The sequence below is a fragment of the Chiloscyllium punctatum genome, chromosome 27, assembly GCF_047496795.1.
Source record: "Chiloscyllium punctatum isolate Juve2018m chromosome 27, sChiPun1.3, whole genome shotgun sequence".
In the NCBI taxonomy this organism is placed as follows: Eukaryota; Metazoa; Chordata; class Chondrichthyes; order Orectolobiformes; family Hemiscylliidae; genus Chiloscyllium; species Chiloscyllium punctatum.
Window position 1 is genome coordinate 53,348,199 of NC_092765.1, and position 26,307 is coordinate 53,374,505.

Sequence of the window (26,307 nt, forward strand, 5' to 3'; positions counted from 1 at the left end):
CCATGTGTAGACCTCTCAAAAAGGTCCATTAATGGAACTGTGTTTGAAAAAAAATGTTATTTTTTGAGGTTTTTTCTGCATTTTTTGATTTTAAAAAATGAATTAAAATAACAATATTATCTCCTGAAATATAATTTCTGTGGCTCAAGATGCAGAGATAGGGAGGGTTGTGAGGCTGGAGGAGATTACAGAGCAAGGGAAGATTGTGACGTTTGAGAGGGATTGTAGAGTTGGGGAGGGTTGTGAGGCTGGAGGAGATTAACGCCCAAGCAGTACTGTGGTGTACTTACAGCAATGGATTGCAAAATTCCACTTTCTCCAAGTCAAATGAAGGTGGCCAATAAATACTGGTCAGGGCAACAAAGACCAAAACCAGCGAAAAAAACCGAGCAGCGAGCTCTCCCAGGTGATTGGCTGTGAAGTTACAAGCATCTCTGGAAATGGAATTGGAACAAAAGAAAAATAAACAGTGATAATACACAGTTGATCTTGGAGAGACCTCATTATCTGAATGCTCACAGCCACGGATCTGCTCAGTGGCTTTAAGTCTTTTAAAACATAATTCTTAGTCTGGACTTTTGTAAATTTAAAATAGTGAGTAGCCTGAGAGTTTTTTAATACATATCTATCTCGATTTAATTTTTAAAAATACAACACAAAGAACTAAGTTATTTTAGAGTATTTTTATTTAGAGCAGTAGGAGTGTGCCTTTTTCTGTGTCTCTGGATTGTTAAGGAGTAGAATCTGCCTTTTATAGAGTGATGTGCTCTTCCTGTCAGATGTGGGTGATTAGATCCAGTGATCCTGATGATTTATGTCTGCAAGAAGTGTGCTGCAAATTCTACTAGATTGCAAGGATCGGTTGAAGAGACAGTTAGATGCACTGAGGAATTTACAGGAGCCGGGGGTGTGATAAATGGCAGTTTCAGAATGGTAGGATACTGCAGATACTGTCAGGTAGATGGGTTACCTCCAGGAAAGGTAGGAGAGGTTGGCAGGTAGTGCAGGATTCTCCTGTGGCAATACCTACATCAAACAAGTATGCTGATTTGGAAGGTGTTAGGGGGTCACAGACTCTCCGAGAATGTAGCACTGATAGCCAGGTTACTGGTACCATGACTGGCTGTACTGTAATGAGGGGTGTATTAGGTTCCAACCGCTCAATTGTGGTAGCGAACTGTGTTTTCAGGGGCACAGATTGATGATCCTGCGGCTCGCTTCTAATAGATAATAGAGAAACATGGCTCAGGGATGGACAAGACTGGCAGCTTAAGTTCCAGGGTGCTATAGGAAGGATAGAAAGGGAGGAAAAGGAGAGGCATTTTGTTGGTTAGGGATAACATTACAGCTGTACTAAGGGAGGATATTCTTTGGAGTACATCTACTGAATTTATTTGAATGGAACAGAGAAATAAGCAAGGCATGATCACCTTATTGGGATTGCACTGTCGACCCCCCCACCCAAAAAAAAACTCAGTGGGAAATTGAGAAGCAAATTAATGGGGAATATTAGTTATCTGCAAGAATGGTAGGCTTGTTCTGGTAGGGGATTTTAACTTTCCAAACGTATACTGGGACTGTCATAGTGTTAAGCGTTTGGGTGGAAAGGAATGGAAACACAGTGGCTTAGTGGTTGGAGTGGCACAGTGGCTCAGTGGTTAGCACTGCTGCTTCGGAGTGCCAAGGACCCGGGTTCAATTCTAGCCTCTGGCGACTGTGTTGAGTTTGCACATTCTCGCCGTGTCTGTGGGGGTTTCTGGGTGCTCTGGTTTCCTCCCACAATCCAAAGATATGTAGCTTAGGTGATTAGACTGGGGTAAATGTGAAGTAATTGGGTCGGGAAATGGGATTGAGTGGAATACTCTTTGGAGGGTCATTGTGGACTTATTGGGCTGAAGGGCCTGTTTCCACACTGTAAGGATTCTATGAATTTGTTAAAAGTGGACAAAAAAAATCTTGTTCAGTATGTAGGTTGTATTTACTAAAGCAAAACTTGACCTTCTCTTGGGAAATAGGGCAGGGCATGTAACTAAGATCTATATGGGGGAGCATGTTCGAGCCAGAGATCATGATTCTGTTAGTTTTTAAATAGTGATGGAAAAGGATGATCTGAAAATTAAAGTTCTAAATTGGTGGAAGGCCAATTTTGACAGTGTAAAGCAAGAACTTCCAAATTTTGATTTGAGGCGGCTTTTCGCTGGTAAAGAGATGGTTGGAAAATGATAACATAAGAACATAAGAAATAGAAAGCCATCTGGCCTCTCGAGCCTGCTCTGCTATTCAATAAGATCATGGCTGATATTTTCATGGACTCAGCTCCACTTTCCCACACTCACCATAACCCTTGATTCCTTCACTGTTCAAAAACTATTTTTGCCTTAAAAACATTCAAGAGGGTAGTGTGAACTGCTTCACTGGGTAGGGGATTCCATAGATTCACACAATTTTGGGTGAAGAAGTTCCTCCTCAACTTAGTCCTAAATCTGCTCCCCCTTATTTTGAGGCTATGTCTCCTCGTTCTAGCTTTACCTGCTTCCCTTATATCTTATATATTTCCTTCATAATTCTGTATTTGATCATAAGATCCCCAGGTTATTCTTATAAATTACTATGAGTGCAGGTTGCAATCTACTCAATGCCTTCTCAAAAGCTGCTCCCCTCAACTTTGTAATCAATCTAGTGAACCTCTGCATCCACTTCATGCAAATCCATCCTTTCTCAAGTAAGGAGACAAAAACTGTACACAGTACTCCAGGTGTGGCCTCACTAGTACCCTATACAACTACAATGTAACCTCCTGTTTTAGATTCCATTCCTTTTGGAATGAAGGAAAATATCCCATTTGTGTTTTAGTTACTTGCTGCACCTGCAAACAAATCTTTTGTGATAAATGCACAAGGGCACCCAGGTCTCTCTGCACAGCAGCAAGTTGTAATTTTTCACCATTTAAATAATAGTCCTATTTATAACAAAATGGATAACCTCACATTTACTTAACATTTTACTCCATCTGCCAAATACTTGCCCACTCAACCTATTCATATTCCTCCACAAACTTGCTGTGTGCTCTGCGCACTTTGCCCTACCACTCATCTTAGTTTCATCTACAAACTCAACACAACTACACTTGGTCCCCAACTTCAAATCATCTCTGTAAATTGTACACAATTGCAGTCCTGATACTGATCCCTGAGGCACGCCATTAGCCACTGACTGCCAACCAGAAAAACACCCATTTATCCCACTGTTTCTTGTTTTTTTTAACCAATCCAATATTCATGCTAATATGTTACTGGTAACATCATGCACCCTTACCTTATGCAGCAGCCTTTTGTGCAGTATCTTGTTGAGTGCCTTCTGGAAATCTAAATACACTACAATCAACGGTTCCCTATTGCCCACCGCACTTGTAATGTCCTTAAAGAATTACAATGAAATACTTAAAATACCTTTCATGAATGCATGCTGCTGCAGCCCAATGGGACAATTTATATCCAGATATGTTGCTGTTGCTTTCTTAATAATAGATTCAATCGTTTTCCCCACGACAGAAGTTAAGCCAATGGGCCTATAGGTGTCTGCCTTTTGTGTACCTTTTATTTCAAACAGTGGCATCACATTTCTGTTGTCCAATCTGCTGGAACCACCCCAGAGTGCAGAGAAGTTTAGTAAATTACCGTGAGCACATTTGCTGTTTCCCCTGTCATGTCTTTTAGTCTCCTGGGACACATTCCATCAGGGCCAGGAGTCTTTTAGCCCTGTTAAGTTGCCCAATGTTATCTCTTTGGTGACAGTGATTGATTCTACCTGCCATTGGGGGTGGCACGGTGGCTCAGTGGTTAGCAAAGCTGCTTCATAGTGCGAGGAACCCGGGTTTGATTCCAGCCTTGGGCAACTTTCTGTGTGGAGTTTGCACATTCTCCCCGTGTCTGCGTGGGTTTCCTCCGGGTGCTCCGGTTTCCTCCCACAGTCCACAGATGCGTAGCTTAGGTGAATTGGCCGTGTTAAACTCACCATAGTATTATCAGGGGTAAATGGAAGGGATGGGTCTGGGTGAATTACTCTTTGGAGTGTTGGTGTGGACTTGTTGGGCTGAATGGCCTGTTTCCGTACTGTAGGGAATCTAATCTAAATCACATTGTATCCATAAGCTTCAAAAATGAGGCAATGAGAGTACGGAGACAGTATGTTCTTGTTAATGTGAAGGACAAGACTGTTAGGTGTAGGGACTGCTGGATGACGGGTAGTTGAGGCTCTGGTCAAGGTAAAGAAGGAAGCATGTGTCAAGAGTAGACAACTGCGACCAAAGAGGACCATAAGGGTAGTAGGAGTGCACTCGTGTAATCAGGAGGGCAAAATCGGCATATCAGATAGCTTTAGCAAATAGGGCTAAGGAATATCCATACAGATTCTACGAATACATGGAGGACAAAAAGAGTAACTAGATAATAGGGCCTCCTAAAGATCAAGAAGACCCTCTATGTGTGGATTCATTGTGGTGCAGATTTGTTTCCAAGATATTTAATTTGCAGAGGGAGAGAAAAATTATTAACAATTTTTAGTAACCATTTTAGTAATTGGCAAATAGTGCAGGGTGAAAATGTGGGTGTCACTTTACACAGTAAGTTCTGAGCAGCCTGAATAATTTGAACTGCAGCTGGATGCAGATTCAGCAGTTATTATCAATAGATATTAGGAATTTAACTTCTAAGGAAAAATTTGGAGGGCTGTGGGCAAATGGCAGTTGCAAGCGATCTGCAGCCCCTCTGGAGGAAGAGTGTACAGCTCCAACAAACTGAATAGCCATTGTGCTCTGTGAGACTGCACACCACGCTACCCATTGTGAATGATGAAGCCCATCCCAGGGCAGAGAGACGGTTGCTCCCACCACTCCCTTTTTATGGAGGCACTGTTGGACTGGGTGGACAACGTCAGAAGTCACACACCTCCAACTTATAGTCCAACGGGTTTATTTGAAAGTACATGTGCTTTTGGAACACAGCTTCTTCAGGTGCAGAGAGAGAGAAGCACACAAAACACAGAATTGATAGGCAGAGAGGTCAAGGTCAGAAAGGTCAAAAGATTATATAACTGGTGTGAGTGGAGTATTAGTTAATGCTTCTCTGCCAATGATCAAGAGTGTTACATGGTGTGTAAAGTGTTTATAAAGTCACTGTCAGTGCTATGCTGTCATGACAGTCAGGCAGAGTTGTAGGAATACACAAAAGGTGACATCTCAGGTCAGACAATGAATTGTAGGTGGGAGGCTTTGTTCAGAATCTGTCTGAGTTTTAACTTGGAATCAGGCAGGTTTTATTCTGAAAACTGGAATATATAAGATGCCATATTGACTGTGTGTTTTTTTCCGAATAAAATAGAATGTATATGCAAATAAAGAAACATCTTTAACCACCAGTCCCGAAGAAAGTTTATACCTGAAATGTTGACTTTGCCACCACCGGATGCTGTCCTTAAAGCGGTAACGGACCCGTGTTACAGCCACCAACTTTATTAGGGACAAGGTGCAGCAGTGCGCATGTTTTTCCTATTGAGGCAGAGTGATAAATCCTCCTCTTTATAAAGAGGAGGATTTACACACAGCAAACTGAAACCAAGATAATATTTGTCTTTTCTAGATTTCTATCCTGAGCTGATAGCGATTTTTCTTTAGTAAGTTTGTTTAACAGAACATTAATTGAGAAAACTTTGCAGACTGGGACCTCAGTCTAATAGAGTCAGCAGAAACATCAGGATCTAATTATCATTGACATTTAACTGTGGAAAGAAAAAGGTTTGTCTGTACTATCTGTGGGAAGATACCTCCTGATGTACTTGTAAATTGAAAAGCAGCAAGATGTTCAAATTCGTAGTTGGATCACCCTTTGAGTTTGTGCTCACATCTAGGCTCTGCAGCTGAGGAAGATTATGTTTCCTAAGAGGTACGCATAGATTTATCCAAATAACACTGAGTCTTTTTGAAAGAACTGTCATATTTAGTCCCAATTACATGCAATGATTTTTAACTTAGAAATTTTTCATTTTAAAATATCTACGAAATTCGTTTTAAAGTTCCTTTCACGTGGAACACTTCTGACATGAACATGAAACTGTTGAGTCTGGAGGGTTAGAAAGGGCTGAATTGAAAGAGGAGATGCTGTTCCCTGAGTTCCCACTGAGCACTGGAGAAGTACAGGAGGCTGAGGTCAGTGTGGATGGGAGCAAACAATGAAAATGACAAGGTTGCACTGTGAGTGCTGTTTGGCTCACTGAGAATGCTTTGGAATTGGGTAAAAACAGTGAGGTGAGACAGAGAAGCTGAAGCTGAAAGACTGAGTACTCAGTCTCAGCTCAGGCGGTTCAGAAAATGACAGTCCCAATGGAAACAACCAATTGTGATACCTGCGGAGTATTTTCTTACAGTTTTTAAAGTACAATAAATCAGCTTCTGTAAAGGGGTTTTCGATTATAATAGAAATGTTTGAAACAAAAGGATATCCCAGCTCAATTAAATTCTCTTAAATGGCGTAACTAGATTAATCTAGACAGAGGTTATGACAGAAGACCGCAGAGCTCTAGTATATTCTTGCACAATGTGGGAAACAAGTGAAACTTCCAATGTTCCTGCCGGCCACATACGTCAACAAGTGTGTCCATCTGCAGCTAATGGCTAACTACCTTTCAAGCTGGAGCTGTGGTTGGAAGAAGATACACTAAAATGCAGGACATCAAATGTCGCATTATCAGCCCTATTCCCAAAGCCATGCACTAGCAAAAGCAGGAATAAGAGCAAAGATCAGATGAATGTACAGCTGGAGAAATGATGAGAAAGGATTTAGATTCTTCAGGCATTGAGGCAGTTTCCTATTAGGTAGGACCCATGCAAGTCTGACCCAGGACCCTGGGCAGACCCAGGACAAATCTCTTTGTGGGGACTCTTACCAGTTTCATTGGTGAGGTTTTAAACTAGTATGGCAGGGGGATAGAAACCAGCTTAGATGGCAAAAGTGAGGACTGTAGATGCTGGAGATTAGAGTCGAGAGTGTGGTGCTGGAAAAACACAGGTCAGGCAGGACCTGAGGAGCAGGAGAGTTGATGTTTTGGGCAAAAACCCTTTATCAGGAATAATGGCTTAGATGGGTCAGTTTTAGATTAATAAACAGAAGGTACGACATTAGTGATGTAGTCAGTGACTCAGAAAGACAAAAACAAATGATTAAATGAGGATTGAGTCCCTCTTCATACATAGAACATAGAAAAATACAGCGCAGTACAGGCCCTTTGGCCCTTGATGATGCGCCAATCCAAGCCCACCTAACCTACACTAGCCCACTATCTTCCATATGCCTATCCAATGCCCATTTAAATGCCCATAAAGAGGGAGAGTCCACTGGCAGGGCATTCCACGAACTCACGACTCGCTGAGTAAAGAATCTACCCTAACTTCTGTCCTATACCTACCACCCCTTAATTTAAAGCTATGCCCCCTTGTCATAGCTGACTCCATATGTGGAAAAAGGTTCTCACGGTCAACCCTATCTAACCCCCTAATCATCTTGTACACCTCTATCAAGTCACCCCTAAACCTTCTTTTCTCCAATGAAAACAGTCCCAAGTGCCTCAGCCTTTCCTCGTACGATCTTCCTACCATACCAGGTAAACCTCTTCTGCACCCGTTCCAGTGCCTCCACATCCTTCCTATAGTATGGTGACCAAAACTGCACACAGTATTCCAGATGCGGCCGCACCAGAGTCTTATACAACTGCCACATGACCTCAGGACTCCGGAACTCAATTCCTCTACCAATAAAAGCCAGTACGCCATATGCCTTCTTAACCGCACTATTTACCTGGGTGGCAACTTTCAGAGATCTGTGTACATGGACACCAAGATCCCTCTGCTCATCCACGCTACCAAGTGTCCGACCATTAGCCCAGTACCCCATTTTTTTGTTACTCATACCAAAGTGAATCACCTCACACTTACCCACATTGAACTCCATTTGCCACCTTTCTGCCCAGCTCTGCAGCTTATCTATATCCCTCTGTAACCTGACACATCCTTCCTCACTGTGAACAACTCCACCAACTTTCGTATCATCCACAAACTTGCTCACCCAATCTACTAGCCCCTCTTCCAGGTCATTTATAAAAATGACAAACAGCAATGGTCCCAAAACAGATCCTTGCGGAACACTGTTAGTAACTGCACTCCAAGATGAACCTTTACCATCAACTACTACCCTCTGTCTTCTTCCAGCCAGCTAATTCCTAATCCAAACCTCCAACTCACCCTCAATGCCATACCTCCGTATTTTTTGCAGTAGCCTACCATGGGGAACCTTCTCAAACGCCTTGCTAAAATCCATATACACCACATCTACCGCTTTACCCTTGTCCACCTCCTTCGTCACCTTCTCAAAGAATTCAGTAAGGTTTGTGAGGCACGATCTGCCCTTCACAAAACCATGCTGACTATCCTTGATCACATTATTCCTATCCAGATGTTCATAAATCCTATCCCTTACAATTCTCTCTAAGACTTTGCCCACAACAGAAGTGAGGCTCACCAGCCTATAGTTACTAGGGTTATCCCTACTCACCTTCTTGAACAAAACATCAGTCCTGACATCCCAGGAATTAGTCGAGTGAACCTTCTTCACTCTTTGTCAATAGCCAGGGCATCTTTCTTTGGGACAGGAGAACAAACGTACACAGAGTGTGGTGTCACCAAAGCCCTTGCAGAATGATATCTGTATTCCTGTACTCAAATCCTTTTGCGATGAAGGCCAATATATCATTTGTAATCTTCACTACTTGCCATTCCTGCCCTGCTTCCTAAAAGAGAGTCACAGAGAACACAGAACAAAATTAAGTCAGAATCTCATATTAAATTGTTGAAAACATTGGCCACATTGTATCTGTGCTCGTTATCAAGAGCCTGTTTAGTCTACTATTTACTGACAATAAGTGTGTTATAGTGCTTTGTATGATCATCTAAACACTTCAAGGTTACAATGGTTCCTGCATTTACCACCATTTCCAATGCTGCCAGACCTCCAGCATTTTCAGTTTTTGCTTCAGATTTCTACCATTTTGCTTCTGTATTTGTTGTTCATCCTGCAGAAGGATTGAAGGGTTTGGGGGCAGAAGCGAGAACAAGATTGAGTTGTCAAATGATAAAATGCGATTCCCACCCTCAGCTCTCCCAACTGTATCTCTTTCTGTATTTTTGTGCAAGCTCTGACTCATTCATAAATGTCCTTCAGGGAAGGGAAAGAGTTCAGCTTTAATGATGATCCCAAATGTCAGCTCAATATTAATTCCTCTCAGTTTCATTTTCTGTGTGTTCTTTTGGTTTCTTGCTCACTGCATTTGCTTTCTGTTTGAAAGGTTGATTTGCAGTTGTCGTATTGAAAAAGAATCGCATCCAGATCTGACAGTCGCTGTGTTTACCATAACTTTATTATCTCAGGATTTTGGACGTCAAAGGAAAAAGCACTGCTCACACTGGGGAGAATCACAGGTTGTGTGTGTGGAAGAGTCAGTGACGGTTCATTTCAAATGTCCAAACGTCAGTGCAGTCACACTGGGGAGAGACTGTGGAAATGTGGGAATTGTGGGAAGGGATTTCTTTACCCATCCCAGCTGGAAATGCACCAACGCAGTCACACTGGGGAGAAGCCATTCACCTGCTCTCGTTGTGGGAAGGGATTCACTCGATTATCCAATCTGCTGGAACACCAACGTAGTCACACTGGAGAGAAACCATTCACCTGCTCCAATTGTGGGAAAGGATTCACTCAATCATCCGGCCTGCTTAAACACCAGCGAATTCACACTGGGGAGAGACCATTCACCTGTTCTGTTTGTGGGAAAGGATTCGCTCAGTCATTCAGTTTGCATGTACACCAGCGGGTTCATACTGGGGAGAGACCATTCACCTGTTCTGAATGTGGGAAAAGATTCACTCAGTCATCCAGCCTGTTGATCCACCAGCGAGTTCACACTGGAGAGAGACCATTCACCTGCTCTGATTGTGGGAAAGGATTCAGTTACTCATCCAATCTGCTTAAGCACCAGCGCGTTCACACTGGAGAGAGACCATTGACCTGTCTTGTGTGTGAGAAAGGCTTTGCTGATTCAAACTCCCTGCAGATCCACCAGCGCGTTCACTCTGGGGAGAGACCATTCACCTGCTCTGAGTGTGGAAAAGGATTCACTTGCTCATCTAACCTGCTGAGACATCAGAGTGTTCACACTGGGGCGAGGCCATTTGCCTGTTCTGAGTGTGGGAAAGGATTTACTCAATCATCCAAACTGTTAACACACCAGCAAATTCACAAAGAACAACAGCAGAAAGGTTTTGCTCCACGTCTCACCAAGGAATGAATTCTGGTCTTTATGCTGTTAGTACTGATGTTATTAATCCCCGCTCAATTAAAAGTACTGATATTGTCGATAAAATGTTAATAACAGTTGTATATCTGTAGGGTAGGTTTTGTAAATAATCACATTATCACTGCATAAACACATTCACACTAGATAAAGGTTGTCTGCCTGCCTAGTGCGTGAAAAGGGATTTTCTGGTTCACAGTGACTATTGCATTTGGTTTTTGATATTACTCTTCTCTATATTCAAGTCTTGTTTCTGGGCTTCTTTCTGATAATCATTAGATAGTCTTAGAGTCTGTGCAGTGTGGAAACAAGTCATTCTGCTCCTCAAGTCCACACTGACTGTCCATAGAGCATCCCAACCAGATCCACATCCCTATCCTATCATCTTGCATTTCCCATTTCCGTCTAACCTACGAATATTTGGACTGTGGGAGGAAACTCAAGCAGACGTGCAAATGTGCAAACCTCACACAGTTACCCAAGGTAGGATTGAACCTGGGTTCCTGGTGCTGAGAGATGCTAACCACTGTGCCACTGTGAAATTTGTGCACACCGTGTGTCTGTCTACTATTTGGGAGAAAATGATATAAATCAGCTTATTGTTAAAACTATTGTGCATCAAGTCTATCTTATCTCTAAAGGACACTCATTTATTTTGATGAGCTCTCCATCTCCCCTACTACCTCCATCCTCCCTCCTACAAGTGCGAAGAACTAGTGGGGTTTATCTGTCACTCAGAATGAGACAATCAGTATGCTTCATGTAAGCTGTTGGCAGAAGGCTCTTTCAAATTGAGGGGCAGCCTGTAATGCTGGAAATACCATGCACAATTGGAATTCCCCTAACCAATGTCCTGTACAGCCGCAACATGACCTCCTGTATCAATAAAGGAAAGCATACCAAGCGCCTTCTTCACTATCCTATCAACCTGCGACTCCACTTTCAAGGAGCTATGAATCTGCACTCCAAGGTCACTTTGTTCAGCAACACTCCCTAGGACCTTAACATTAAGTGTACAGGGGAAGAAGTTTATTTATTTATTCAAGGCGAATGGGGTTTCACCTGAACTGGATTGGGACCAGTATTCTTACTGAAAGGCTCATGAGTGCTGTCAGGAAGCATGTAAATTAACTTGGCAAGGGGCTGAGATCCAGACAAAACTTTCAAAAGTGCCAGATGAACAATAAAAATGTGACAAAACCAGTAAATCAGGAAGGCACAAACATTCCTGGCCAGTTAAGGTACAGGGTAATTTGTGAAGAGTGAACAGCATTTATTTTAGTGCTACGTGCCTGATGAACAAGTTCAAATATGGGGTTATGAAGACACTGCTGTCACTTAAATGTGGTTGGCAGCTCAATATTTCAAGATGCATGGTCTTCATATAAGACAGCAAATGTGGTAAAAGAGATGTCGCGGTTTGTTTTCATGGAATCTGTCAGAGCAATAAAGAAGAATGATATCTTAGAAAACTCCGTAAATAAACCTAATGGTAAAACGGGAAGAGCAGGTAAGGAGGCAAATTTCAGGAAGCGTTAAGAGTAATAGGATTGTGATAACAGGGGTTTTAAACTTCCACTTTGTGTGTGGGAAATCATGTCTCACAAACTTGATTGAGTTTTTTGAAGAAATAACAAAGAGGATTGATGAGGGCAGAGCAGTAGGTGTGATCTATGTGGACTTCAGTAAGGCGTTCGACAAGATTTCCCATGGGAGACTGATTAGCAAGATTGGACCTCATGGACTACAGGGAGAATTAGCCATTTGGATACAGAACTGGCTCAAAGGTAGAAGTTGTTTTTCAGACTAGAGGCCTATGACCAGTGGATTGCCACAAGGATCGGGGCTGGGTCCACTACTTTTTGTCATTTACATAAATGATTTGGAGGTGAGCATAAGAGGTACAGTTAGTAAGTTTGCAGATGACACCAAAACTGGAGGTGTAGTAGACAGCAAAGAGGGTTACCTCAGATTACAACAGGATCTTGACCAGATGGGTCAATGGACTGAGAAGTGGCAGATAGAGTTTAATTCAGATAGTGTGAGGTGCTGCATTTTGGGAAAGCAAATCTTAGCAGGACTTATACACTTAATGTTAAGGTCCTAGGGAGTGTTGCTGAACAAAGTGACCTTGGAGTGCAGATTCATAGCTCCTTGAAAGTGGAGTCGCAGGTTGATAGGATAGTGAAGAAGGCGCTTGGTATGCTTTCCTTTATTGATACAGGAGGTCATGTTGCGGCTGTACAGGACATTGGTTAGGCCACTGTTGGAATATTGCGTGCAACTCTGGTCTCCTTCCTATCGGAAAGATGTTGTGAAACCTGAAAGGGTTCAGAAAAGATTTACAAGGATGTTGCAAGGGCTGGAGGATTTGAGCTATAGGGAGAGGCTGAACAGGCTGGGGCTGTTTTCCTCTGTAAGGGTGACCTTATAGAGGTTTACAAAATCATGGTATTCTAACAGATGAAAGGCTTAACAGACAATGAATTTTTCAATGTATAATTTCAGTTACATCACACTGTAAATTTTTGCTATACCACCTGATGAAGGAGCGTTGCTCCGAAAGCTAGTGTGCTTCCAATTAAACCTGTTGGACTATAACCTGGTGTTGTGTGATTTTTAACTTTGTACACCCCAGTCCAACACTGGCATCTCCAAATTACAAAATTATGAGGGGCATGGATAGGGTAAATAGGCAAAGTCTTTTCCCTGGGGTTGGAGAGTCCAGAACTAGAGGGCATAGGTTTAGGGTGAGAGGGGAAAGATATAAAAGAGACTTAAGGGGGAACTTTTTCACACAAAATACGTGTATGGAATGAGCTGCCAGAGGAAGTGGTGGAGGCTGGTACAATTGTAACATTTAAGAGGCATTTGGATGGGTATATGAATAGGAAGGGTTTGGAGGGATATGGGCCGGGTGCTGGCAGGTGAGACTAGATTGGGTTGGGATATCTGGTCGGCATGCTGTACATTTCTATGACTGTATGACTCTATAGTCGTCAGCATGTGAAAGGTTTCAAGAAATTTGTAAAATACATCCAGGACAGTGTTTTTTTAAGCAAGTATGTAGAAATCCTCACAAGGGAGGAGGTGGTCATGGACTTAACTTGAGGTAACAGTGAGGACTGCAGATGCTGGAGATCAGAGCTGAAAATGTGTTGCTGGAAAAGCACAGCAGTTCAGGCAGCATCCAAGGAGCAGGAGAATCGACATTTCGGGCATGAGCCCTTCTTTAGGAAGAAGGGCTCATGCCCGAAACGTCGATTAACTTGAGGTAGCAAAGCTAGACAAGTGGTTGAAATGTCAATGAGGGAGCATATTATAGTCAGTTATTTTAACTCTTTTAGATTCATGTTTGCGAGGAAAAGGACAAGATGGGCCTGAAATCAAAGTTCTGACCGAGTGGATTTTAATAAGATCACGTATGATTTAGCCAGAGTATCGCTGGGCATAGATACTTTCAGGTAAATGTGCAAGAGAGAACTTAAAAAGGGGAGATGTGGAGAGGTAAAAGGTAGACTGGTTAAAAGATCAAGAGGGAAAGAGTAAGGCTCGTTAAGAGTCCACAGTCATAATTTCTCTATGAAGCTGGAGGTTGCAGGTGGGGTTCAAAATGAATACTTTGTGTCAGTGAGACAATATCTGTATAGAAATCAGGGAAGAGGTTTGTGATAGAATTGAATGAATTCGTAAAGAGAGGCAGTTCTAAGTCTGGCAGGAGAAAGTGTCATATGAGCAGCACAAAGGAGGGAGTTCAGCAGAGGGGGATAACAATGCTGCAGGGGGTTAGGGAAAACAGCACAAAGTATCAAGATTGAAGGTGGGGATGGGAAATTTCATTCACAGAAAACATGGATCAAAATGTTTATTTGACAAAGAGGTACTGGAATTGAATTTTTAACTTGTTTGTCTTTGTATAAATGCTGCTAAACATTCTGACTTTCTCTGGTGACTTTATTTTATCCTTTGCTCACCGTGTTGATGCTCCCACTCTTTCTGCTGCTGCTGTCCCTCTTTCCCAACTTGCTCTTTGTCGCCCTGAGAGACAATGAGTAACTAAACCATTCCTCATAAACACAGTAATTCTGTTGCTGACTGAATGTCTGCAGAGCTGACAGTGAAAGCATTAGATGCTTCTTCTGTTTGGTCTGTCAGTAAATTTCAGCCCTTATTTCACAGAATTGATTTTTGAAATAGGAGGGAAAATAAACTCACATGACCAAAATGAGTCTATTGATCTAATATTAAACACTAGTTTCTCCTCATACTGAGATCAATTTTGCTTCACATACCATTTTTAAACCCGAACACTCAGGTTGAAATTCTAAGTGAACAGTAAGTGAATTGGACAGATACTGAGCTAAAATGAGGGAAGGGTGTACCTTTGAATTGTACCTGTGGTAGTTGGAACTCAATCAATGTCACTGTCCTGTCTTTTTCACTCACATTGTAGTGCACTTTTTTTTGTCTTTACTTGTTCTTGCACTCAGGATGGAAGAGCAGACAGTGGTAGGCAAAGTAATGGAAAGGGTACTGAGGAATAGGATTTGAGTGTCTGGAAAGACATTGCTTGATTAGGGACAGCCAGCACGGATTTGTGAGGGGTAGGTCTTGCCTTACAAGTCTTATTGAATTCTTTGAGAAGGTGACCAAGCATGTGGATGAGGGTAGAGCAGTGGATGTAGTGTACATGGATTTTAGTAAGGCATTTGATAAGGTTCCCCATGGTAGGCTTATGCAGAAAGTCAGGAGGCATGGGATAGTGGGAAACTTGGCCAGTTGGATAGAGAACTGGCTAACCGGTCGAAGTCAGAGAGTGGTGGTAGATGGTAAATATTCAGCCTGGAGCCCAGTTACAAGTGGAGTTCCGCAGGGATCAGTTTGGGTCCTCTGCTGTTTGTAATTTTTATTAATGACTTGGAAGAGGGAGTCGAAGGGTTAGTCAGTAAATTTGCAGACGATACAAAGATTGGTTGAGTTATGGATAGTGAGGAGGGCTGTTGTCGGCTGCAAAGGGACTTAGATATGATACAGAGCTGGGCTGAGGAGTGGCAGATAGAGTTCAACACTGTCAAGTGTGAGGTTGTCCATTTTGGAAGGACAAATAAGAATGCGGAATACAGGAATGCGAACGGTAGGGTTCTTAGTAAAGTGGAGGAGCCGAGGGATCTTGGGGTCTATGTTCATAGCTCTTTGAAAGTTGCCACTCAGGTGGATTGAGCTTGTAAAAACGCCTGTGGTGTATTAACGTTCATTAGCAGAGGGATTGAATTCAAGAGTCGTGAAGTGATGTTGCAGCTGTACAGGACCTTGGTAAGGCCACATTTGGAGTACTGTGTGCAGTTCTGGTCACCTCACTTTAGGAAAGATGTCGAAGCTTTGGAGAGGGTGCAGAGGAGATTTACCAGGATGTTTCCTAAGCTAGGACAAATGTTCAGCACAACATCGTGGGCCGAAGGGCCTGTTTTGTGCTGTATTGTTGTATGTTCTATGTTCTCTGTATTCAACTACACTGACAGAAAGCAGGTGCAGTTTAATATGGATGTATGTAGGGTAACATGTTTTGGTGGGTTGAATGTCGACCATAAGACATAGGAGTGGAAGTAAAGCCATTCAGCCCATCGACTCCACTCTGCCATTTAATCACGGCTGCTGGGCATTTCAACTCCATTTATCCGCACTCTCCCCGTACTTCTTAATTCCTTGTGTGATCAAGAATTTTTCCAACTCTGTCTTGAAGACATTTAACATCCTGGCCTCCACTGCGCTCCATGGCAATAAACTCTACAGGCCCACCATTCTCTGACTGAAGAAATGTCTCGTCGTTTCTGTTCTAAATTGACCCCCTCAATTCTAAGGCTGTGCCCACGTGTCCTTGTATCCCGCCTAATGGAAACAACTTCCCAGAGTCCACACTTTGTAAGCCATGTATTATCTTGTAAGTTTCTTTTAGATATCCCCCAACTTTCTAAACTGTAATCCCAGGATTCTCAGCTGTTCATCGTATTTTAGGCCTACCATTCCAGGAATCTCAGCTGGATACACTCCTTCCTGAGCTGTGGGGCCCAAAATTGGGCACAGTATTCTAAATGGGGCCTAATATGAGCAATGTAAAATAAAAGGGTGTGGGACCAAAGCAACCTGGATATAAATGTGGATCAGTCAATGTGACAAGGTTGGTCCAGAGTAAATTTCGTAAAGCATACAATATCCTTGCCTCTCTTAATAGGCACTTACACTGTAAGGTCAAGGGCAAAGTAGTTCATACTCAGAAAATTATGTACAGTCTTGAACATTACATTTGTGGTGGATTTGAAGGCATTGGAAAGTGCAGAAGTGATTGTTGATGGTTATCTTGCAAAGAATAAAAATTCATTTGTGAGAAGTGTTTTGAAAAGTTGGGGATGTTATCTATGGAGACTAAACCAATCATGAGAGAATGGAAAAATAAAATGAGGACATTTTTGCATTCTTGAACAATCGAGCATATGAGGGCAGATATATAAAGTTAGTCAAGCAAGCATAGGTGATATGAAAAATATAAACATTTTCAGGTTGCAATTGGTTAGGATCTGAAATACTTTGTGGTGGTGAAGCCAAATTGGAAATTAAAAATGCACAGAGTTATGGGGAGAAGACAGGAGAAGATATTATTGCAACATTCTCTGGTCCAGCTAGTAGGAGTATAAGTTTGTTTTTGGATGTCATTATTTGCCAGCTCCCACCCAATTTGTCCCCTATTATAGAAAAAAAGGATTACACAAAACAGTCATTTGCTGTTGAAATGGCCAGCATCCTACTCAGCAAGCCTGCACAGTGTGGGACGAACACTATGCAAAACAGAGTGGCAATCTCTGGCTCAGATGCAAGCAAAGGATCTGCTGTCAGCAAATTCCAACCTACCAACCATTCAATTTCTGACAGAATCATTCAATTCATCAGGACTTGGAGATATCAGACTTTTGATTGTAAGCAGTCAGATCCAATTCGAAATCGCTCGCTGCATAAAACCTTTCTTTCATCCACTTTGTAGTTCTTCCCAAAATTTGAAATCTCTGTTCTGTAAACTTTTTACAATAATTTAAAATTTGCATTTTATGTCCCTACCTTCTCTGAACCAATCGGTCATTTGCATAAAAGTCCACAAACCCATTTGTTGATATCAACCAATGCAACCAGAATGCCGCATTCCCTCAAACTATTGTGCTAAATCTCCTGTATCCATCTCAGGGTCTCTCCCAACAATCACAATGTGTGGTGATATGGTTTGCACAAACAGATTCTCTGTTCCTCATCATGTGCTATCCAACTGCAGTTCCTCCGACTCCCCTTTTCTTTGTAGCCCAGTGTTTCTCTTCAGCTAGTTATCAAGTTCTTCTTGAAGGTGTAGTGAAGCGAGGGCTGTCAGGAAGGGTAACTTTTCCCACTTAAAAAGGGAGTTACCTCGGGAGGCAGGCCTCCATTTTGACAGAGTGGCAAGGAGAGAAGGTGGAGTGAATAATTTATGTGGTTGTATTCGCCGAGCTGAGAATTTGTGTTGCAGACGTTTACAAACCACTATAAATGCCAGAGGAAACATCACAGAAGCGCTTCACAGGAGGCTTCCAAGCGCTGAGGATTTCACTTAGACAGGGACGAAACGTCTGCAAAACAAATTCCCAGCTCGGCGAACACAACCACAACAGCGAGCACCTGAGGTACAAATCTTCTCACAAACTTTGAATAATTTATATTTGGGCAGTGGCTAAACCCGAGTCTCCCTCCCACCACCCCCCGCCTCCCCGCCTCCACAACCAGAGGAAAAAGACTCGATAAGGCTTTTATTTTTGTCTTTATCTTTCTTTTTCATATATTTAAGTGCAATGTTTGGTTTTAGTTAGTTCATATAAAGCTAAGCTTACAATGGCAGGGGACCTCTGACCCGTGGCATGTGCCTCTTGCTTGATAGAACATAGAACAATACTGCACAGAACAGGCCCTTCGGCCCACGATGTTGTGTCGAACATTTGTCCTAGCTTAAGCACCTATCCATGTACCTATCCAATTGCCGCTTAAAAGTCATCAATGATTCTGACTCTGCCACTCCCACAGGCAGCGCATTCCATGCCCCCACCACTCTCTGGGTAAAGAACCTACGCCTGACATCCCCCCTATACCTTCCACCCTACACCTTAAATTTATGTCCCCTTGTAACATTCTGTTGTACCCAGGGAAAAAGTCTCTGATTGTCTATCCCCCGATGATCTTATAAACCTCTACCAAGTCACCCCTCATCCTTCGCCATTCCAATGAGAAAAGGCCCAGCACTCTCAACTTATCCTCGTACGACCTATTCTCCCTTCCAGGCAACATCCTGGTAAATCTTCTCTGCACCCTCTCCAAAGCTTCCACATCTTTCCTAAAATTAGGAGACCAGAACTGCACACAGTACTCGAAATGTGGCCTTACCAAGGTCCTGTATAGCTGCAACATCACCTCACGACTCTTGAATTCAATCCCTCTGCTAATGAACGCTAATACACCATAGGCCTTCTTACAAGCTCTATCCACCTGAGTAGCAACTTTCAAAGAGCTATGAACATAGACCCCAAGATCCCTCTGCTCCTCCACCTTACGAAGAACCCTACCATTAACCCTGTATTCCGCATTCTTATTTGTCCTTCCAAAATGGACAGCCTCACACTTGACAGGGTTGAACTCCATCTGCCACTCCTCAGCCCAGCTCTGCATCATATTGTCCCTTTGCAGCCGACAACAGCCCTCCTCACTATCCACAACTCCTCCAATCTTCGTATCGTCTGCAAGTTTACTGACCCACCCTTCGACTCCCTCTTCCAAGTCATTAATAAAAATTACAAACAGCAGAGGACCCAGAACTGATCCCTGTGGAACTCCATGTGTAACTGGGCTCCAGGCTGAATATTTACCATCTACCACCACTCTCTGACTTCGACCGGTTAGCCAGTTCTCTATCCAACTGGCCAAACTTTCCACTATCCCATGCCTCCTGACTTTCCGCATAAGCCTACCATGGGGAACCTTATCAAATGCCTTACTAAAATCCATGTACACTACATCTACTGCTCTACCCTCATCCACATGTGCTTGGTCACCTTCTCAAAGAATTCAATAAGACTTGTAAGGCAAGACCGACCCCTCACAAATCTGTGCTGGCTGTCCCTAATCAAGCAGTGTCTTTCCAGACACTCATAAATCCTATCCCTCAGTACCGTTTCCATTACTTTGCCTACCACCGAAGTAAGACTAACTGGCCTGTAATTCCCGGGGTTATCCCTATTCCCGTTTTTGAACAGAGGCACAACATTCGCCACTCTCCAGTCCCCTGGTACCACCCCCACTGACAGTGAAGACGAAAAGATCATTGCCAACGGTTCTGCAATTTCTTCTCTTGCTTCCCACATAATCCTAGGATATATCCCTTATATCCCTTGTCTATCCTCAAGTTTTTCAAAATGCCCAACACATCTTCCTTCCTAACAAGTATCTCCTCTAGCTTACCAGTCCGTTTCATACTCTCCTCTTCAACAATACAGTCCCTCTCATTTGTAAATACTGAAGAAAAATACTCATTCACGACCTCTGCTATCTTTTCCGACTCAATACACAGTCTCCCACTGCTGTCCTTGATCGGACCTACCCTTGTTCTCGTCATTCTCATTGTTTCTCACATACGCATAAAAGGCCTTGGGGTTATCCTTGATCCTACCTGCCAAAGATTTTTCATGCCCTCTCTTCGATCTCCTAATCCCTTTCTTCAGCTCCCTCCTGGCTATCCTGTATCCCTCCAACGCTCTGTCTGAACCTTGTTTCCTCAACCTTATGTAAGCCTCCTTCTTCCTCCTTACAAGACATTCAACCTCCCTCGTCAACCAAGGTTCCCTCACACGACCATCTCTTTCCTGCCTGACAGGTACATACATATCAAGGACACGTCGTATCTGTTCCTTGAAAAAGTGCCACATTTCAACGACATCATTCCCTGACAGCCTATGCTCCCAACTTATCCTCCTCAGATCCTGTCTTGCAGCATCATATTTACCCTTCCCCCAGTTGTAAAACCTGCCCTGTTGCACGCACCTATCTCTCTCCATAACCAAGGTGAAAGTCACAGAATTGTGGTCACCATCCCCAAAATGCTCACTCACTAACAAGCCCATCACTTGTCCCGGTTTGTTACCAAGTACCAAATCCAATATGGCCTCCCCTCTGGTCGGACAATCTACATACTGAGTTAGAAAAGCTTCCTGGACACACTGCACAAACACCGCCCCGTCCAATCTACTTGATCTAAAGAGCTTCCAGGAGAAAGTGAGGACTGCAGATGCTGGAGATCAGAGCTGAAAATGTGTTGCTGGAAAAGCGCAGCAGGTCAGGCAGCATCCAAGGAACAGGTGAATCGACGTTTCGGGCATGAGCCCTTCTTCAGGAATGAGCCCTTTCCTCATACCTGAAGAAGGGCTTATGCCCGAAACGTCGATTCTCCTGCTCCTTGGATGCTGCCTGACCTGCTGCGCTTTTCCAGCAACACATTTTCAGCTCTAAAGAGCTTCCAATCAATATTTGTGAAGTTGAAATCGCCCATGACTACTACCCTGTGGCTTCTGCACCTTTCCAAAATCTGTTTCCCAATCTGTTTCTCCACATCTCTGCTGCTATTGGGGGGCCTATAGTAAACACCCAACAAGGTGACTGCTCCTTTCCTATTTCTGACTTCAGCCCATACTACCTCCAAAGGCAGATCCCCCTCGCACTGCCTTTCTGCAGCCATTATACCATTTCTAATTAGCAATGCCACCCCCCCCTCCTTTTTTACCACCCCTCCCCCCCAATCTTACTGAAACATCTGTAACGAGGAACCTCCAACAACCATTCCTATCCCTCTTCTATCCACGCTTCCGTGATGGCCACAATATCGTAGTCCCAAGTACTGATCCACACCTTCAGTTCACCCACCTTATTTCTGATACTCCTTGCGTTGAAGTATACACACTTGAACCCATCTCTGTGTCCGCAAGTATTCCCTGTCAGTGCTACCTTCTCCACAGCCTCCCTACATTCTTGGACATCCTGAAAAACAGCTAACCTACTTGCTGGACTACAAGTCTGGATCCCATCCCCCTGCCAAATTAGTTAACCCCCCCCCCGAAGAGTGCTAGCAAACCTACCTCCCAGGATATTGGTGGCCTTCTGGTTCAGGTGCAACCCGTCCTGTTTGTATAGGTCCCACCTTCCCCAGAATGCAGTCCAATTGTCCAAATACCTGAAGTCCTCCCTCTTACACCATCCTTGCAGCCACGTGTTCAACTGCACTCTCTCTCTATTCTTTGCCTCACTGTCACATGGCACTGGCACTGGCAACAACCCAGAGATGACGACTCTGTCCGTCCTAGCTTTTAGCTTCCAGCCTAACTCTCTGAGCTCCTGAATGACCTCCCCACTCCTCTTCCTACCTATGTCGTTGGTGCCAATGTGCACCACGACTTCTGGCTGCACACCTTCCCCGTTAAGGATGTCTCGGACCCTGGCACCCGGACGCAACAAACCATCTGAGAGTCTCGCCCATGTCCACAGAACTGCCTGTCTGTCCCTCTAACTATACAGTCTCCTATAACTACTGCTTTTCTCCTCTCCCCCTTTCCCTTAGGAACGTATCTGACATTCCTGACTCTTACACTTGCAAGAAGTGTGTCCAGCTGCAGCTATTATTTGACCGAGTGATAGCTCTGGAGCTGCGGACGGACTCACTGTGGAGCACCCGTGATGCTGAGGAGGTCGTGGATAGCACGTTTAGTGAACTGGTCACACCGCAGCTGAGGGAGACAGTGAATGGGTGACCAAAAGACAGAAAAAGAGTAGGAAGTTAGTGCAGATGTCCCCTGCGGTCATCTCCCTCCAAAACAGGTCTGGATACTGTTGGGGGAGATGGCTTACCAGGGGAGGTTAGCGGTTGTCAGGACCATGGCATCGTGGCGGGCACTGCTGTTCAGAAGGGCAGGGAAAAGACCTGCAGGGCCATAGGGCCATAGGGTTTCTGTTGTGAGCGGAGTAGATGGGCAGTTCTGCGGCCAAAAACGGGACTCCCGGATGGTATGTTGCCTCCAAGGTGCTTGGGTCAGGGATGTCACCAATCGACTGCAGAGCTTTTTAAAAGGGAACAGCAAGTTGTTTTGGTGCATATAGGCACCAACAATTTAAGTAGAAAACGAGATGAGGTCCTGAAAGAAGAATTCAGGGAGCTAGGAGATAAGTTAAAGAGAGGACCTCAAAGGTAGTGATCTCAGGATTACTGCCTGTGCCATGTGCTAGCCAGCGTAGAAATGAAAAAATAGGCATGTGGCTTGAGAGATGGTGTAGGAGGGAGGGGTTCAGATTTGTTGGACATTGGGACCGGTTCTGGGGAAGGGGCGACTATTACAAGATGTACGGTCTAGATCTGAACCTGACCGGAACCAATGTCCTTGGGGGAGTCTTGGTTGGATTAGATTCCCTACAGTGTGGAAACAGGCCCTTCGGCCCAACCAGTCCACCCAGACCCTCCGAAGAGCAGCCCACCTAGACCCATTCCCCTCTGACTAATGCACGTAACACGTTGGGCAATTTAGCAGGGCCAATTTACCTGTCCTGCACATCTTTGGACTGTGGGAGGAAACCGGAGCACCCGGAGGAAACCCACGCAGACACGGGGAGAATGTGCAAACTCCACACAGATAGTCACCGAGACTGGAATCAAACCTGGCACCCTGGTGCTGTGAGGCAGCAGTGCTAATCACTGAGCCACCGTGCCGTCCCAACTACTGTTGGGGAGGTTTTCAACTAATGTGGCAGGGGGCTGGGAACCAGAAGAGAAAACAAATAGGCAGAGAGGTAAGAATTATGAAGATAGCATTAATAAAGGGAAGAATAGGCAGAGATCAGATGAGCGCAAAAAAACTGGTGGCCCGAAATGCATCTACTTTAATGCAAGGAGTAAGTCAGATTGGATTGGTGCCTGGGGTATGACGTTATTGCAATCACAGAGACTTGGTTGAAGGCAGGGCATGATGATTGGCAATTAAATGTTCGAGGATATAGACTCTTCAGACAGGACAAGGAGGGAGTAAAAGGGGGTGGTGGAGTTGCATTGCTGGTCAAGGACGATATCATGGCTGTGCTAAAGGAGCACACTGTGGATGTCTTGGGTAGTGAGGCATAATGGATGGAGCAAAGAAATAAGAAAGGTGCAGTTACACTGTTGGGGCTGTATTACAATGAGCGTGAGGTAAAAGAACAAATAAGTAAACAGATTATGGAAAGATGCAGAGGCAATAGGGTAGTGGTGATGGGAGGTTTTAATTTTCCCAACATTTACTGGGATACACCTAACGTCAGAGGTCTGGATGGGGTAGAATTTGTAAGAAGCATCCAGGAGAGTTTTCTAGAGCTGTATGTCAATAGTCCGACGAGGGAAGGGGCCATATTGGACCTGCTACTGGGGAACGAGCCAGGCCAGGTGGTAGAAGTTGCGGTGGGGGATTTCTTTTGGAACAGTGTTCACAATTCTGTAAGTTTTAGAATACTCGTAGATAAAGAAGAAAGTGGTCCTCAGGGAAGAGTACTAATCTAGGCCAAGGCCAATTATATCAAAATTAGGCAGGAACTTGGAAATGTGGATTGGACTCAGCTCTGTGAAGGGAAGTCCACATTTGAGATGTGGGAGGCTTTCAAAGATAGGGTAAAGATATTGCAGGATAGGCATGTCCCATTGAAGGCAAAGAATAGGAAGGGCAAGATTCATGAACTGTGGATGACAGGAGAAATTGTACGACTAGCCAAGAGGAAAAGGGAAGTGTACATAAGGTTTAGGCAGCTAAGAACAGAGCGGGCCATGGAGGAATATTGGAAGAGTAGGACAAGTCTTAAATGAGGAAAACAGAAGGCTAAAAGGGGTCATGAAATAGCTTTAGCGAGCAGAATTGAGGAGAACCTCAAGGCATTTTATTCTTATATAAGAAGCAAGTAGGTAACTAGAGAAAGGAATGGTCCACTTAAAGATAATGAAGGAAGGCTGTGTGTTGAACCTGAGAGAATGGGTGAGATTCTGAATGATTACTTTCCATCAGTGTTCACTGAGGAGAAGAACATGATGAATGTTGAGATTAGAGATAGAAGTTTGATTCGTCTGGATCACATAAGTTGACAGAAATAGGGAAGATGCGTTGGGTAGATTAGACATTATTAAGGTGGACAAATCCGCAGGACTGGACGGGATCTATTCCAGGTTGCTGAGCGAGGTGAGAGAGGAAATAGCTGGGGCCCTGACAGATATCTTTGTGGCATCCTTAAATACAGGTGAGGTGCTGGAGGACTGGAAGGTTGCCCATGTTGTCCCCCTGTACAAGAAGGGTTATAGGGATATTCTGGGTAACTACATACCAGTGAGCCTGATGTCAGTGGTGGGAAAGTTGCTGGAGAAGATACTGAGGGATAGGATCTATTTATATTTAGAAAAGAATGGGCTTATCATTAATAAGCACATGGTTTTGTGCAGGGGAGATCGTGCCATACCAACTTAATAGAGTTCTTTGAGGAATTGACCAAGTTGATAGATGAAGGAAGGGCTGTTGGTGTCATATACATGGACTTTAGTAAGGCATTTGATAAGGTTCCCCATGATAGACTAATAGAGAAAGTGAAGATAAATGGTGTGCAGGGTGTTCTAGCTCGGTGGATGAGGAACTCGTTGAGCAACAGGAGACAGAGAGTAGTAGTTGAAGGGAGTTTCTCGAACTGGAGAAAGATGACCAGTGATGTTCCAATGTGGTCAGTTTTGGGGCCACTGTTGTTTGTAATATACAGAAATGATCTGGAAGAGGGCACTGTTGGTATAATCAGCAAGTTTGCAGATGACACAAAGATTAGTGGAGTATCAGAAAGCATAAGGGACTGTCAGAGAATACAGGAGGATATAGATAGATTGGAGAGTTGGGCGGAAAAGTGGCAGATGGTTTTCAATCCAGAAAAATGTGAGGTGATGCAATTTGGCAAGACTAATTCTAAAGCAAATTATACAATGAACGGAAGAGCCTTGGGAAAAGTTGATGTGCAGAGAGATCTGGGAGTGCAAGTCCATTGTACCCTGAAGTTTGCTACACAGGTGGATAGAGTGGTCAAGAAGGCATACAGTATGCTTGCCTTCATTGGACGAGGTATTGAGTATAAGAGCTGGCAAGTCATGTTAAAATTGTACAAGACATTGGTTCGGTTGCATTTAGAATATTGTGTACAGTTCTGGTTGCCACATTACCAAAAGGATGTGGACGCTTTGGAGAGGGTGCAGGGAAGGATTACAAGGATGTTGCCTAGTATGGAAGGTGCTAGCTATGAAGAAAGATTGAGTAGGTTATTTTCATTAGAAAAATGGAAATTGAGGGGGGAGCTGATTGAGGTTTACAAAATCATGAAGGGTACAGACAGGGTGGATAGAAACAAGCTTTTTTCCAGGGTGAAGGATTCAATAACGAGAGGTCATGCTTTCAAGGTGAGAGGTGGAAAGTTTAAGGGGGATACACGTGGTAAGTACTTCACACAGAGGGTGGTGGGCGTCTGGAATGCATTGCCAGCAGAGTTGGTAGAGGCAGGCATAGTAGATTCATTTAAGATGCATTTGGACAGATGCATGAGTAGGTGGGGAGCAGAGGGATACAGATGGTTAGGAATTGACCGACACGTTTAGACAGTACATTTGGATTGGCTCAGGCTTGGAGGGCTGAAGGGCCTGTTCCTGGGCTGTAAATTTTCTTTGTTCTTTGTTCTCTTTGAGAACCTTTGTTGTGTTAGTTTGACCTGGAGTGGAGTTAGTGGACAAGCTGCTTGGTATATTCCTGAGGACATTGGAACCCAAATGGGCCCAGC

The 26,307-nt window shown here is 43.8% G+C and overlaps 1 protein-coding gene across 13 annotated transcripts in view; it reads left to right on the forward strand.

Annotated features, from left to right (window-relative positions):
• LOC140453712 (uncharacterized) overlaps positions 1 to 26,307 on the forward strand; it is a 134,558-nt gene that overhangs the window by 63,573 nt on the left and 44,678 nt on the right. For 6 of the 13 annotated variants that reach the window (XM_072548675.1, XM_072548681.1, XM_072548674.1 and 3 more), the window contains one exon: positions 9,473 to 14,024. The exons of 3 other annotated variants lie outside the window; for them this stretch is intronic. In XM_072548675.1, the coding sequence (XP_072404776.1) occupies positions 9,473 to 10,389 (917 nt within the window). In that variant the 3' untranslated portion in view covers positions 10,390 to 14,024. Of the gene's footprint in view, positions 1 to 9,390; positions 14,025 to 26,307 lie in introns of those variants that run through there. 4 more of the 13 variants (XM_072548679.1, XM_072548680.1, XM_072548682.1 and 1 more) reach the window with 1 other exon arrangement.